The following is a 14,765-nucleotide window of genomic DNA, read 5'->3' on the forward strand; positions in this document are numbered from 1 at the left end:
TACTATAATATATCCCGAACGTAATCTAATATTATATTATAATATATATACTATATACTAGTATATATATATATATATATATAGTATATAGTATATATATATAGTGTATTATATATATATATATAATATTTTATATACTATACTGTATATATAGTATTATATATAGACTATATATAACGATATCTACTATATATAGTATATTGTTGTTGTTAGTATAGATATACTATATAGGAATGCTATTAGTCTATAACATATAATATTAAGCTAATACTATACTAATATATTATATGGTATAATGTTATAATATATAACATAATATATTAAGTATTATATATATTATAGTCTAATATAATAATAACAATATATAATAATTCTAATTCATTAAAATGTCTAAATTATAATTTAAGGCTTGAATTAGAAAATTTGATGAATAATATAAAATATCTTAAGTGAAAACAACAATTAATGAGACAAGACAACACATTAATGATGTCTAAATATCATATATATCAAAGTAGATAAGTGGCAATAGAGGAATGAGAAGCTGATTGTAACTTCCTAAGAAGCAATTGTCTTTTTGTATCATATATAATGATGTCTAAGTATCATATATACAAATACTATACACTAATACTACATATATAATGGAAAAACAATTCACAGTATAATTAAATTCATGTATAAATTTATAACAAGACATACAATCATTTTTATAATCTTTTTGTAGACCATATTTTATTGACTATAAGTTAGAATATTACTAACAACATTAACATATATATTTTTTCGTTGTTTTGTTAAAAATGTAAAAATTAACTCCCAATAATTGATAGTAGATTTTAAGAATATTTTATATTCTTAATAAGTTGTCTAAATTAACATTACATCAAACACATCAAGCGATTTAGCATAAATATGATATTATTATTATATTTATAAAGCCTAGTATTGCTATTTTTATTAATTATGTCATTTTTGCCATTAGCAAGCCCTAATTCTCAGTTAGCTGTCTAATATTAATATTAGTATTACTATATTAATATTAATAGTAATTACATAATATATAATACTAATATATAATATTACTATATAATATAGTAATTAAATTCACAGTATAATTAAATTCATGTATGCATTTATAATAAGACATACAATCATTCTTATAATATTTTCGTAGACCATATTTTATTGACTATAAGTTAGAATATTACTAACAACATTAACATATATTAGTATTGCATATGGTCGGTTATATTGCTTGTTTTACATGCTTTCATGCATATGACTGGTTATACTGCATATTATTATTATTATTATTATTATTATTATTATTATTAAGCTATTATTAGTAGTTACTTATTACTTGGGATTTACGTCTTTGGTATAAGAGCTACTGGCGATTGTTTTGTTATATTATTGTTATAGGTTTTATTGGCCAACTTTTCAAATGTCGCCTTTCAATTGTTATATCACATATTATTGTTATAAGTATCAGAGCTAAAAGGCTGGTGGGATCGTTACCTTTCAAATGTCGCCTTTTCTTCTCAAGATTACTCACCCTGACATCTACCTCTCATAATCCTGAAAATGAACATTTTTCTCCAACATATTCACAAGTGATTGGAGATGATGTCCAAATATACACCTTGAGTAAATAAAAATTTAAAATTAACAAAAAATATCTCAAACAAGATTATATGAAAGAAGCAAATAGTCACAAAATGTTAGTATTTTTCTCAACTTTTCAAAAATAAAATGAGATTATATTCAAGAGAAATATTATGAGTATCTAGAAAAAATACATATATATAACTATTATATTAATAAATACTAACTACGGAATAACGTCATACATTCACGTTCGAACGTACACTATTTACATTCAAACGTTAAAAAAATGCGAGAATTTTCCCGCTCAATTTCCTCAGATATGTGATGATCTTTCCATATTTGAACGTTCCAATTTAACATGCGAACATGAATTGAGATATATAAGAGAAAATCGATTTACATTTGAACGTTAAATTATAATACATTCGAGCACGAGAAGAAAAATGCGAGAAATTTTCGGCTCGATTTCCTCACCTCTGTGATGATCTGAACGTTCAAACGTTAATCAATGAAATTTGTTGGGAAATTTATAAACGTTAGAACATTAAATTTCCGTACGTTCGAACATGAAAATAAAAGTGAGGAAATTTCCTGCTCGATTTAGGCTCTGTCATAGGAAGATACATTCGAACATATTTAACGTCCGAACGTTATCTGCCAAAAATTTAGCTGAAATTTTTTAACGTTCGAACGTACAACTTAAACGTTCAAACGTTCCATCTAATAATTTAGTTTTTGCATGAATACACGCATGGGAGGAAGTAGACTCATTTATGCTGCTTCTCCCTTGTGCGAAAATAATCGAGAGAGAGAGACGATGATAAAGGATCGTGGGTTAGAGAGAGAGAGGGTTAGAGTGAGAGAGAGTTGAGTGAGAGAGGGTTGTGGGTTAGAGAGAGAGTTAGAGTGAGAGAGAGCTGAGTGAGAGAGGATTAATATTTTGGAACTCTAGCTCCATTGATTTTGGTAAGGAAAAACTCTTTTTATTTTTTATTTTTTTGAATTTTATGATATTTGTTTTGTGTTTTTTTTTTTAATATATATGTCTCTAACAAGTTAGTGTTATATGTTTTTGAAAGATTGATTGTTTTGGCAAGTTGAAAACTTTTGATTTATAAGAGGATATTGTGAGTGTTAGGTATATTTCTAAACTTTAGTAATATGTTTATACATTTTGTTGTGATTTTATTGTGGATAATGATGAATATGAGATGTGTATACATTTTTTGCTGATAAAGGAGTTATACATCAACTTAGTTGTGTATATACTCATCAACAAAATGCTATTATTGAAAGAAAGCCTCAACACATATTAAATGTTGCTCGAGCTCTTATATTTCAATCTCATATTCCTTTAAATTTTTGGAGTGATTGTGTTTTAACTGCTGTTGATCTCATAAACAGAATACCAACTCCTATTCTTTCAAATAAATCATCATATGAGGTGTTATTTTTTGTTAAACCTCAATATAATCATCTTAAACTTTTTTGTTGCCTTTGTTATGCATCAATTCTTGGTGGTTCTTCAACCAAATTTTCTCCTCGAGCTCAAGCTTGTATATTTCTTGGATATACAATTGGCATAAAAGGGTATAAACTGTATAATCTTCATACTCACAAGATATTGATTTCAAGAGATGTTATCTTTCATAAGACCATTTTTTCCTTTCAAATTTGATTTTATAACTCAATTAGATTTTGCTTCTATTTTTTATCCTGTTTTACCAGCCCCTTTATCAGACACTGTTCTTAGTCCTTCTCAGTCTAATATTCCCACCAATCCAGAAAATGATTCTGTTTCTATTCCTACCTGAAAATCTACAAGAAATAGAATACCACCTGATTACTTGCAACATTACCATTGTTCCTTGATCTCAAAGAATGAAGTTACTCCTTCTCCTCTAGTTGATGGTTCTTCAGCAGTAGGTACTGTATATCCTATTTCTTCATACCCATCATATTCCAAATTCTCCAATTCTTACAAACACTTTTGTTCTTCTGTTGATTCTCTGTATGAACCTAAATTTTTCCATCAAGCCATAAAACATCATCATTGGAGGGATGCAATGACAGCTGAAATCAATGCTCTTGAAGCTAATAATACTTGAGTTTTAACTGATTTACCTTCTGGCAAGCGGTTAATTGGTTGTAAATTGGTGTATAAGTGCAAGTTGAAATCGGATGGCACTTTAAAGAGATATAAGGCTCATTTAGTTGCCAAGGGTTATACTCAACATGAGGGCCTTGATTATTTTGATATTTTTTCTCCTATTGCAAAGCTTATTATTGTTCATTGTTTTCTTGATTTTGTTGTAATTCACAACTGGGAATTACATCAACTAGATGTAAACAATGGTTTTCTTCGTGGGGAATTGGATGAAGAAGTTTATATGAAACTGTCACCTGGTTTTGAAAAACCAGGAGACTCTCGGGTATGCAAGTTGCTTAAGTCCTTATATGGTTTAAAACAAACTTTTCATCAATGGTTCTCCAAGTTCTCTTCCACTTTGATTACCTATGGTTTTATTCAGTCTAAATCTGATTATTCCTTGTTTATAAAGAATTCTAGTGATTCTTTTATGGCAATGGTGGTGTATGTTGATGATATTGTCATTGCATCTAATACTTCTACATTTGTTTCTGATCTTAAGGCATTTCTTCATTTGTATTTTAAGCTTAAAGATTTTGGCAATTTGAGGTATTTTTTGGGTCTTGAGGTGGCAAGATCTACCAAAGGTATTTCTTTTTCTCAGAGAATATATGTACTAGAGATTGTTATTAATTCTGGTCATTTTGCTGGTAAGCCAGCTACTTTTCCAATGGATCAAAATTTACGGTTATCCAAAACTGATTCTTCGGGCCCTTTACTTGATGATCCAACATCTTATAGAAGGTTGATTGGTAGACTTCTTTATTTGATACTCACTAGGCCTGACATTTATTATTCTGTGAATACTTTGAGTCAGTTTTTGGATCACCCTTGCCAATCTCATCATGATGCTGCTCTCAAAGTTGTAAGATATGTTAAGGCTACTGCTGGTTAATGGCTGTTTTTTCCAAGTTCATCATCTCTGCAGCTGAAAGGTTTTTGTGATTCAGACTGGGCCATATGTCTTGATTCTAGACGATCCGTCACCGGTTTCTGCATTTTCCTTGGTGATTCACTGATCTCATGAAAGTCCAAGAAACAAGTGATTGTTTCCAAATCTTCTGCTGAAGCTGCGTATCGCTTAATGGCTTCTGCTTGTTGTGAAATAAAATGGCTCACTGCTTTACTTGTTGATTTTAGAATTATTTTTTCCTCTCCATCTGTGTTGTATTGTGATAGTGAAGCAGCACTACACATATTGTTGCTAATCCTGTTTTTTATAAAAGAACTAAACATATTGAGATAAATTGTCATTTAGTTAGGGACTTTATTCAAGATGACACCGTAATTATTTTACATGTTTCTTCTAAACTTCAATTAGATGATTTTTTCACTAAGCCTTTAGGAACAGATAGATTTCATAGTCTTCTCTCCAAGTTGAGTGTTATCAATTTACATACTCCAGCTTGAGAGGGCCTATTAGTGCATTAAAGTTATTTTTAATCACTTGTATGCACGTGCACTTTAGTTAGTGTGTTACTCACTTTTGTACTATATATCGTTTTTACTTTTCTGATGAAGTACAATGAAGTGTTCCAGATTCTTCCATTTCGTTATCTAACTCTCTATTTCTCATCAATGATATGAGATGAATTGAGATTAAAGTTAAAAAGTTAAAGAAAATATTGTTAGAAAATATTTTTTTAATATTATTTTTATTTTGGAATTCGAAAAAATTGAATTGTTTATTTTATTTTATATAGAAATTTAAAAAAATTATAATGATGAAATATGATGAATTGAGATAAACTGTAAAAACAAACTAGATAAGTATCCATAGTGAGCAATGGGCATTCTATGGAGATGCGATAGAGATAATTAACATCAGAAAGGACGAAATATGTCGGGAGCTACAGGCACAACAATGGCAAAAGTCGGAACAAATGTAGTCCATGATGGCTCAACAGTTAAGGTCTCCAGTCTCTCATAATTGATTGAATTAACAATTTTTTGTTTATTTATTTTTACTAAATTTGGACAATTAATTTCTATTTATCATCCTGTTTTATTTTTAATGTTATAGATTTAGTTTAAATGATCTAATGAAAAAAAAGAGTAATTTACTCATTATCCCAATTTTCATCATTATCTCATCATTTTATGTTGTGATATTAGATGATTAGAGACTATTTATTATATTTTATTTGTAAACTTATCATTTAATGCTACATCATGAAATGATAAAAAGATAATGAAAAAATAGATGATGAATAATGTTCAAACTTGCGTACGAGGTAAATTAAACCATTGTAATGATCACTAATATTTTTAATATTGTACTCTTTTGTATGCTTTCAATAATTAGACCAAAGAGCCTTTAAACTATATAAAACACGAAGGATTCATGTCACCAATGAGTTACAAGATCAGTATGCTAAAGAGATTGCCATTGGACTTCTAACAATATGTTTCCCGTCAGCCCATGAATACCACCCAAAAGCATACTCATCCTTGTCAACCTTGCTCAGCATCTCTCTTCTTACTTTCACCGTGATGGTGAAACTCTTCTTCTGGCCAACATCATCGAACGACAAAACATTTGGGGAGACTTTTATCGAGAATCCCAAGGGCGGTTTAGCCGTAAATGAATATACACTTTTGCTGTCACCAACGTTCGTGACTGTCCGCTGAACAGTGATCGTGTCATTGAGTTTGGGGATTGCTATGGATGGATAGTTGAGGTTGATTGCTTTTGGTGCTGCTTTTGGACACTTGAATGTTGGATCGAATTTGCTGATTGACCCGATGGTGCTGCACAAGTAGAGAAGGTAGTCGGTATGTGAGGCATCGTACACTAGGCCAGGGTCTGCAGCCATGGTGGGGCGTAAGTGTCCAGAGCCATATGCAAAGGGAGTTGCAGTTTTGCCAGAGTTGTCAGTCAATGGGGAACCCATGTTGTTTGTTAATCCAGCTGCAGGGTAGAGAGATGTTGAAGTTTTAAGGCATGTTGGCCATACCATATATTGATCATGTTACAACTTCAGAGATTTTGCTCAAGAGTAGTTGAGAGATAGATACATAAATTGAAACTCATAATATGCGATCATCTATCTCTTTAGATCCTAGGATCCGGACAGGAACGCTAAGAGATCTAAATCCTTCATAAATACTAATTATGTACTTTTAGCTTGAGCTTAAGTCGGGAGAAACTGAAAGCAAATAAAAAGATTTTCTTAGTTAGAAATGAAAAGGGTATCAACATTTCACTTTACCTAGCTCGAAATGAATTGTAGTTACAAATTATTGAGTACCTGTGGTCATAAGGGCAGATCTTATTGCAGCACTGCTCCAGGTAGGATGTATGGCTTTAAGAAGTGCAGCTGCAGCAGACACATGGGGGCATGACATTGAAGTACCGGAGAAAATATTGTACTTAACAATTCTGTTATCTTGATGTGACAACTTTGTAGGAGGATCAGCCTCGCTCCATGCTGCCAGTATATTCAGCCCTGGAGCTGTAATGTCAGGCTGCATGCAGAGTAGTAAACCGAACAATATATATTATTGCATTACAATATATATGATTAATTTTGGAGTTATTTATAAATGAAAAACTATGTATGATCTAATCAATTTAGTAATTTTCATTTACAGTTAGTACTTATTAGTGCAGTCTATTGATTTTCCCAACATGTTTTTTTAGGTTTTTTCTGCTATTTTTTTTTTTAAATTCTTATCCAGTGAAATTTTAAAGGTTACTGAATTTTAGAGGAATTTAAAAGGTCATATCATCTTGATTCTAGTCGATCAATGCTGAAATAAACCAAAGTTTGTGAGGTTTTTGCTGTAAAATAATTCAAGGCATGTCTACACGACTAGTTTAAAGTTAAAACATGTTTTTTGTTCATGCATGTTTGAGGGGTAGTGTAAATGCTGTTTCTCCCATGCTGGTTAAATTCATATGGCCAGAAAAAAAAAAAAAAAAAAGATGAAATAGAGTTGCAAAATGTCTACCTTGAGAATATAAGGGTCAATAACATTAGGACCTCTGCTAGAGAAGGAAGCCATGAATGGTGCTGGCTTGGTACCTATCACTGTCTTTGCTGGTATGATAGTCGCCATTGGATTCTTGCTGGAATTGATGTAATCAACAATTCTAACTGCATCATCATAGCTCACTGCAGAGGCAGGAAGCACGTGTGCATCACATGATAACTCAGCTCCATTCGCCTTACTATTTCCAAGGATAAAACCAAAACCACCTGCCATCTTAACTTCCATGCCTTTTCCAGCCCTGGACCCAAGACCTCTCATGCACAACACTATCTTTCCCCTTACCTTCTCAGGTGAAAGAGAGCCAGGGAGACATTGCCTGCAACAATATTTGGTATTACGAATGCAGGGTGTGCTAATCAAGATCATGTTTGTATTCCCAGAAAGAAAATGAATCAAAGGTTGAGAAAAAAATTACCCAAGAGCTTCTTTTGACACATTTGGATTAACTACATCTGCCGCGTATACTAATGGGTATAACTTGTTCTCCAGCTTAGATGGAGTCACAGTTTGTCCCTAGCAATGATTTGAAAAAAAAAAAAAAAAAAATGGTGAAAGCCCTTCCAACAACAATACATAACTAATCCCATGCCCGATTAGAATTTTAGTAGCACACTTTTTCTTTAGTTTCTCGAGAAAATATACATAACTTAATGTAAAACTATTTACCTCAATTCTGAGACCATTTCCCAGCACGACAGGAGCGATAAACTGACGGTCAACACTACTAGCACCAACGGTGATGATCCATGGAGCTGGATTTGATAAAGTTGAAGGTGCAGGGCCTTGGTTCCCAGCACTACATGCAACAACAATGTTTTTCTTCGTAGCATGGAGTGCTCCAATTGCAATATAATCCTCCGTATATTTAAAAGGTTGTTTAGTCCCGATGGAAACGCTTAGAACGTTAACACCATCCCCAATGGCATCGTCAATGGCCGCTAACATGTCTTCCGCAAAGCATGTGTTCCCGTCTACTTTCGACTGGCCGGGTATTGGCCAGCACACTTTGTATATGGCTAGCCGTACGAGTGGTGCTCCACCGGTGGCAATACCGTGAGCAAAGCCACCAATGGCCGAGACATTGAGGACCCTTCGGCCGCCAACTGTCGAGGCAGTGTGTGTTCCATGACCATCCTTGTCACGAGGTGATCGGTAATCCTCAGTGGTGTTTAGAGGGCCCAGGTGTGCCTCATAAGACTTGAGGTAGTACCTTGCTCCAATGAGCTTCCTGAAAACATGAGATTAATTTAGTTGTGGAAAAGAAACTAATAAAATCTATTTTTGTTCGTCCTTACTATACATAGGTGTAGACAATCTCATCATGATTTTGTGTTTTGGTTAGAAAATGATAAGAAATCTTGATCCTTGGAGATTATATTATAGCATCGCTAAATGAAAGAATCTATGGTACTAGTGATACTTCATTAGACAGTTTCTCTCTGAATTCTCTATCTCAGTAGGGCTGATCAAAGTGATTAACTTCTTTATGGATGCCTTAATGTCGTTGATTTCCTCTATAATTTCCTTAATGTCGTTGATTTCCTCTATAATTTGAAGGGGTGCAATAATTCATGTGATCACTTAGATTGACCCAACAGACGTAGACAAAATGAAAAGAAACAGGATAGGATACTTTGAAATGCATGGGGCACTGGAGCTAGCACTGATTGGGGAGCTGATCACAAGATGGGGGGAATGCATGACAAAGAAGCCAAAAATAATTGAATCAATTTGATCGAAATGGACAAAGGTAAAACGACACATTATAGGACAATGTGTGGCCCTCATGGGATGTTGTCATGTGAGTATTTTTGTCCCGGAATGCAACTTTATCTTTCTTTCTCTTTATCTTTTTTCTTTTTTCTTTTTCCCCCAAAATGAGGTCCTTGGGTTATAAGCTTAATAATTTTCTTTTCTGGGATGGATTGAGAACAAATTGATTATATTCTAGCTTTAGTCAAAATGTTCCTCGTGCAAGAATTGAATGTATAGCCATCTGAAAACGACACGATCGTTTTATAGAAAGCCTACTGCAATTGATGATCATCAATTTAATGATGAAAATATTCACTACGACTTTGATTAAGAAAGCCACAGATGGGTCATCCAGTACAATAATTAAGAATTCCAATATTCAACGATTCCTATGGTGGGACAAGGACCCGCATGCAAGGCCTCTTAGCAGTATATATATAATCACTAAAGATATAACAAATGTTGTGTCGTTTTGCAAGCAAAGCTCATCATGTGCAGAACTGCTGCATATATGGTAGCCCAAGATATTTTTGGTTCAAATATTGCAGGATCTTCTCAAGTTCCCAAGACCGTTGGTGGGTATTCGGGACAAAATTAAATTCACCATTCCTCATGTGGCTTTAATATTGCTAATTAAACAAACTCATACATAGATCTTAATTTAAAGTTGGTCAAATATATCTATATCGAGAGAGAGAGAGAGAGAGAGAGAAGGAATGCAGAACAAAAAGCAACAGTATGCATGTCACAGAAATAAAGAAAGCAAGCTCACCTATTACAATGGGAGGAGTTGAAAGCAACTCCAGTCTGGCAGATTCCCTTCCATGATTTTGGGATCGGTCCCATTCCTTTATCACTGAAGCTGTTTGATTCTGGCCACACACCTGATTAGAACAACAGTATTCTTGATCACATGCAATCCTATTGTCTTCATCCGCACGAAATTGTATCATTTACACTCGTAGATACATGTAGTTGCTAAATTGCAAACATGTCAAACAGTCATAGGGCCAAAAACTATTTCAAGTTTGTATTGAAATTGTTACCACTATCAAGGACCCCAACTATGACATCTTTGCCGTATCTGGCCTTGGACAGTAAGTCTTCTCCCTTCCACGCGTGCTGCTTTTGATGTCCCCCTTCCTCTTGTAATCCTATGAAATCCCATGATCTTGTGGTGTGCAATGAATACTTTCTTGGGTGGCTCCAAGACACCGATACCACTTCCTCCAGTTCTGTTCAAAACCATTCTTTTTATATTCTGCAGAGAGAGATCTAGAGAGAGAGAGAGAGGAAACAAATCCATTTGAGGCCGGTTTTGTTTACCGGATAGCTTTGAGGCCTCTTCTGTTGAGAGTAGTGCAGCAAAACCATTGATGCTATGCTTGTAACTGTAAAGTAGAGAAGCTCTGGCTTCTTCCTCGGTCTTTTTCACAGAGAGCAGATATGAATGATGAGAGTCTTCAATCTCATGAAATGCTTTTTCTCCACTGTGCTGTCCAATGTTCACCATGTAAACCTGTGGTGCCCCCCCGCCCCCAACCACAAAAAGAAAAGGAACCAAAGAACAGAATTAGTAACAAATCTTTCTGCAGAATAAATCCTAATAGAAAACAGTAACAACAATACTGTCAAATGCACCGAGAATTCAAATTCTTTTAAGAAAAGAAGACAGACCTGTTTATCTGCACATGAGACTAAGATCAGAGGGAGGAGTAGGAGGATAGAGATGAGAGAGATTCTCGTCATTGCAACTCAGATATTGCCAATGACAATGGAATATAACATTGAGAAATCATAAAGAGGTATTTATATTCGTTTAGAGAAATCTTCCAAATCAATCACAATTGTACCTCTTTTATAGAATAGGGAGGCAATCCGATAAGTAAAAAGTTTTGCTACCTACACGACTTGGTCACATGAGTATAGTCTATAGAAATTGAGCAAAACATAATTATTATTTTTTAAACATCTATCTATATCAAATTATAAAAAGCTAACCCTATTCCATCACATCTTGGTACATAACTAATATATATAGTTTCTTGACATAAAATAAGAAACTGGCCAATATCTCGGGAGGAGATCTCATATAAAGTAGGGATGACAATTCATGTTCGCGGGTCATACTTACGCTATATTAAAATATGGATGCATGACTATATAGCTCAATACAAATTTGATTCAGTACTCAATTCAACTAAATGGATCAAATACCTCAACCTTGACATGGATAAATGACTCATGTTGTATAAACCAATTAATTATGTTGGATCGACTCTAATATGAGTTGTATCAACTCTTCTAACTATGTTTAACATAAATGGGTAGAATTGATCTACATAATATTGATCTGACTTGAGTAATACAATTACATAAAGTATAAATCATATCAGTTATTTGTACTTGCAATTTAATTGATGATAGAATCGATATCTATAAGTACTGTAATTAATAAGTGTATCCAAATCCAACTATTAAGCAATTATTTAATCATCCAAACAAAATAAAACTACATTCTAATAAAATTCATCTACATAAACAGATATATAACACAAAAATTAGATTTATTCCATATATAATTAAAAGCTGATAAATTTGGTAGGTTTGGGTAATGAGATAAGATGAGAAATTCTCAAAACTTTCATAATTTCCTTCTCAAGCATCACTCACATACAAAATACATTTCAATTTCAAAATTTGAACTTTTTCATCTATTTATTATCTAATCATTACAACTTTTACAAACTGCAAAACAAAATACAAAAAACAATACAAAGTTTTCAAACTTCAAAATAAAAATAGTATTAAAATACTTTTTTAACTTTATAATATTTTAATTCAATTTTTTTCTCTCATTTTCCAAAACTCAAATAAAAAATCTTAACTCATACTATTTCACTACTATTCACAAAGAATCATCTATTGTTACTTATTAATATGGTCTTAGATGGGTTATTTTGTAATGAATAAAATGTAATGTAGTCCAACATTGCGTTCTTTTACAAACAAATCCAAACAAAAACCAAAATAAAGTTACAAATCAAACCAAACAAACTAACAGATAAAAAAAAATCACACAAATCAAATAGAAAATCAAAACAACTTACAAAATTACAGATCATACCAAAGAAATATTAAACAAAACATAGTAATCTCATAGATGGTCTGTTCACAGATTTGAAGATCTGTGTTCATACCATTTATGCACAGATTCACGGGTTACAACCGCAGTCATGGGTCATACAGATCTATGCACATATATTTAGAGATATGTGGGGAGATCTATATGGCCCATGTTTGCCATGGTTGTGGTCGTGGTCGTGGGTCCATAAAAGCACAGACCTATCACGACATCACCCATGGTAGTAGCCGCCAACCACAGAAGTTAGAACTCCCGGCCATGGGTTTTTAATGCTAGCCATGACCCACCCACGACAATGGAGAGAAGTTCTTTGCCGGCTTAAAAGAGGAGAAGAAGAGAAAGGAGAGAAAAGAGAGGCTAGGATGGTGGCCACTGACAGTTTGGCATTGAGGCATGAAAGCTTGAAATGAAACGAGAGAAGAGAACACAAGGGAAGAGGGAACATGGCTAGGAAGAGGGAATGAGAGAAAAAATCATAGTCTTAAATTCTGTTCTGTTCAAGCAAGAATTTTTCGTTCCGATGTAATATGTGGTACACTATACCTCCTTGTTTCATTTCGCTCCAAAGTCCGGCACGTTCTGGCCAGTTCGGTCAAATTTTGGCCGGAATTGGCATTTTTGTCCCTATTCCATTTCAGACTATTTTTGTAATTTTCTTGTGCTTGAATAACATTTTTATAAGTTTTTAATCCAGAAGGTATTTAATTAATTATATAATATAAAATGTATTTATATAATTTTAATTTTTTTGTAACTTTAAATATGTCCCCTCATTCTCTTTTTTTTTTTTTTTTTTAAATATCATTATTTTTATTAACTTCTCTATTCTTTTATTTTTTTTCTTTGTTTTTATGTCTCAACTCAAGTTTGTATTTTTTCAATGTATATTCATTTTATAAATCTTCAATTCTTTCATATATATATATATATATATACACACATACATATACATGATACACACTTACATATATATATATATGTTTTTATTTTATTAATTGTTAGTTTATATATACATATAAATATTTATATATAATATATAATTAATCTTAAAATCAAAATACACCAATACTGAAATATTTTATTATAATACTTAAACCGGAATAATCTTTGAAACGGAATTTAAAATATTGAAAAAAAATCATATTTATAGTTAAGATTTTGTTTCGAAACGATACGGTTTTGGGATTCTCAAAAAGATGTCCTTTCATTATATATATTCTATAGATGTGGGCCTAATGGGGATATCCTGGGGTGGCCATGGTCTTAGCCTGAGCCCCGTCTCCACTACCTTTTGAACATGCAGGCGAATGTCTGCACGCCGCCCCCTAATCAACGGGCCGCCCCAGGCGGGGCCAGACCTCGGGGGTAGGGGACTAATTTTTTTCACTCATTTTCTCTTAATTTTATACGGAAGATCATATGCATCGACATTAAGACTTTGTTTAGAAATATAATTTATTTTAATTCATCTTAATTTATTATTATAATTTTTTTAAATCTTAATATAAAATATAATAAATAATTTAATTTTTTCAAATTTTAAAATAATAATAATAATAATAAATAATATTTTAATAATATTTTATCAACTCAACTCAATTCAATTCAACTCATTTTAATATCCAAACGTACCTTAAGAAAAAGAAAAAAAAATACAACTTAAAAAATCCAATTATCGGTTACTATGCTTTCAGATGTTATGCTCTTCCACACTACTATTTCTAACGTATAGTACAATCTTTTAGAGACAATCAGTACCAAAAACATATTAAAAAATGTAACTAATTATTTAAACTTTCCAAGTTGCTATATATCATTTTTATAAGCATTATCTAAACTATACTCCCCAACTTGAATCGGCCGCCATCACCCATGACGTCTATATTCTGGTATTTCCTAAAGTTTCTTTATTTTTCAACGAATAAAATTGGAACCAATTATATAGCCATGACGTCTTCTCTATAATGATTGTATTACATTATTATTAGGTACTGATCAAAGACACCCGTATACTTTATTCGTTTCTTGGATTTGTTGGATTGAATAATGTATGTTTTTAATTGGTTTTAAAGTACCACAATCACATGCATGGTTTTATTAATTTGATCA

The 14,765-nt window shown here is 32.5% G+C and overlaps 1 protein-coding gene across 1 annotated transcript; it reads right to left on the reverse strand.

The window, feature by feature from the left end:
• Nucleotides 1-6,013: 6,013 nt before the first annotated feature.
• On the reverse strand, nucleotides 6,014-11,497 carry LOC121268087 (subtilisin-like protease SBT5.6). The gene is made up of 9 exons (XM_041172215.1): nucleotides 11,189-11,497; nucleotides 10,838-11,030; nucleotides 10,558-10,746; nucleotides 10,284-10,395; nucleotides 8,423-8,984; nucleotides 8,172-8,269; nucleotides 7,715-8,072; nucleotides 7,012-7,228; nucleotides 6,014-6,671 (listed from the first exon to the last, which is right to left on the reverse strand). The coding sequence occupies exons 1-9, from the start codon at nucleotides 11,258-11,260 to the stop codon at nucleotides 6,127-6,129; spliced, it is 2,346 nt and encodes a 781-aa protein (XP_041028149.1). The 5' UTR covers nucleotides 11,261-11,497; the 3' UTR covers nucleotides 6,014-6,126.
• Between the last annotated feature and the right edge of the window lie 3,268 nt (nucleotides 11,498-14,765).

The sequence above is a fragment of the Juglans microcarpa x Juglans regia genome, chromosome 5S (assembly GCF_004785595.1).
Source record: "Juglans microcarpa x Juglans regia isolate MS1-56 chromosome 5S, Jm3101_v1.0, whole genome shotgun sequence".
NCBI lineage: Eukaryota > Viridiplantae > Streptophyta > Magnoliopsida > Fagales > Juglandaceae > Juglans > Juglans microcarpa x Juglans regia.

Coding starts and splice junctions, on each gene's coding strand:
- LOC121268087 (XM_041172215.1), bottom strand. CDS start 11,260: ATGACGAGAATCTCTCTCATCTCTATCCTCCTACTCCTCCCTCTGATC. Junction 8,985..10,283: donor AACTCCTCCCATTGTAATAG/GTGAGCTTGCTT, acceptor TCATGTTTTCAG/GAAGCTCATTGGAGCAAGGT. Junction 8,270..8,422: donor GAAATGGTCTCAGAATTGAG/GTAAATAGTTTT, acceptor AATCATTGCTAG/GGACAAACTGTGACTCCATC.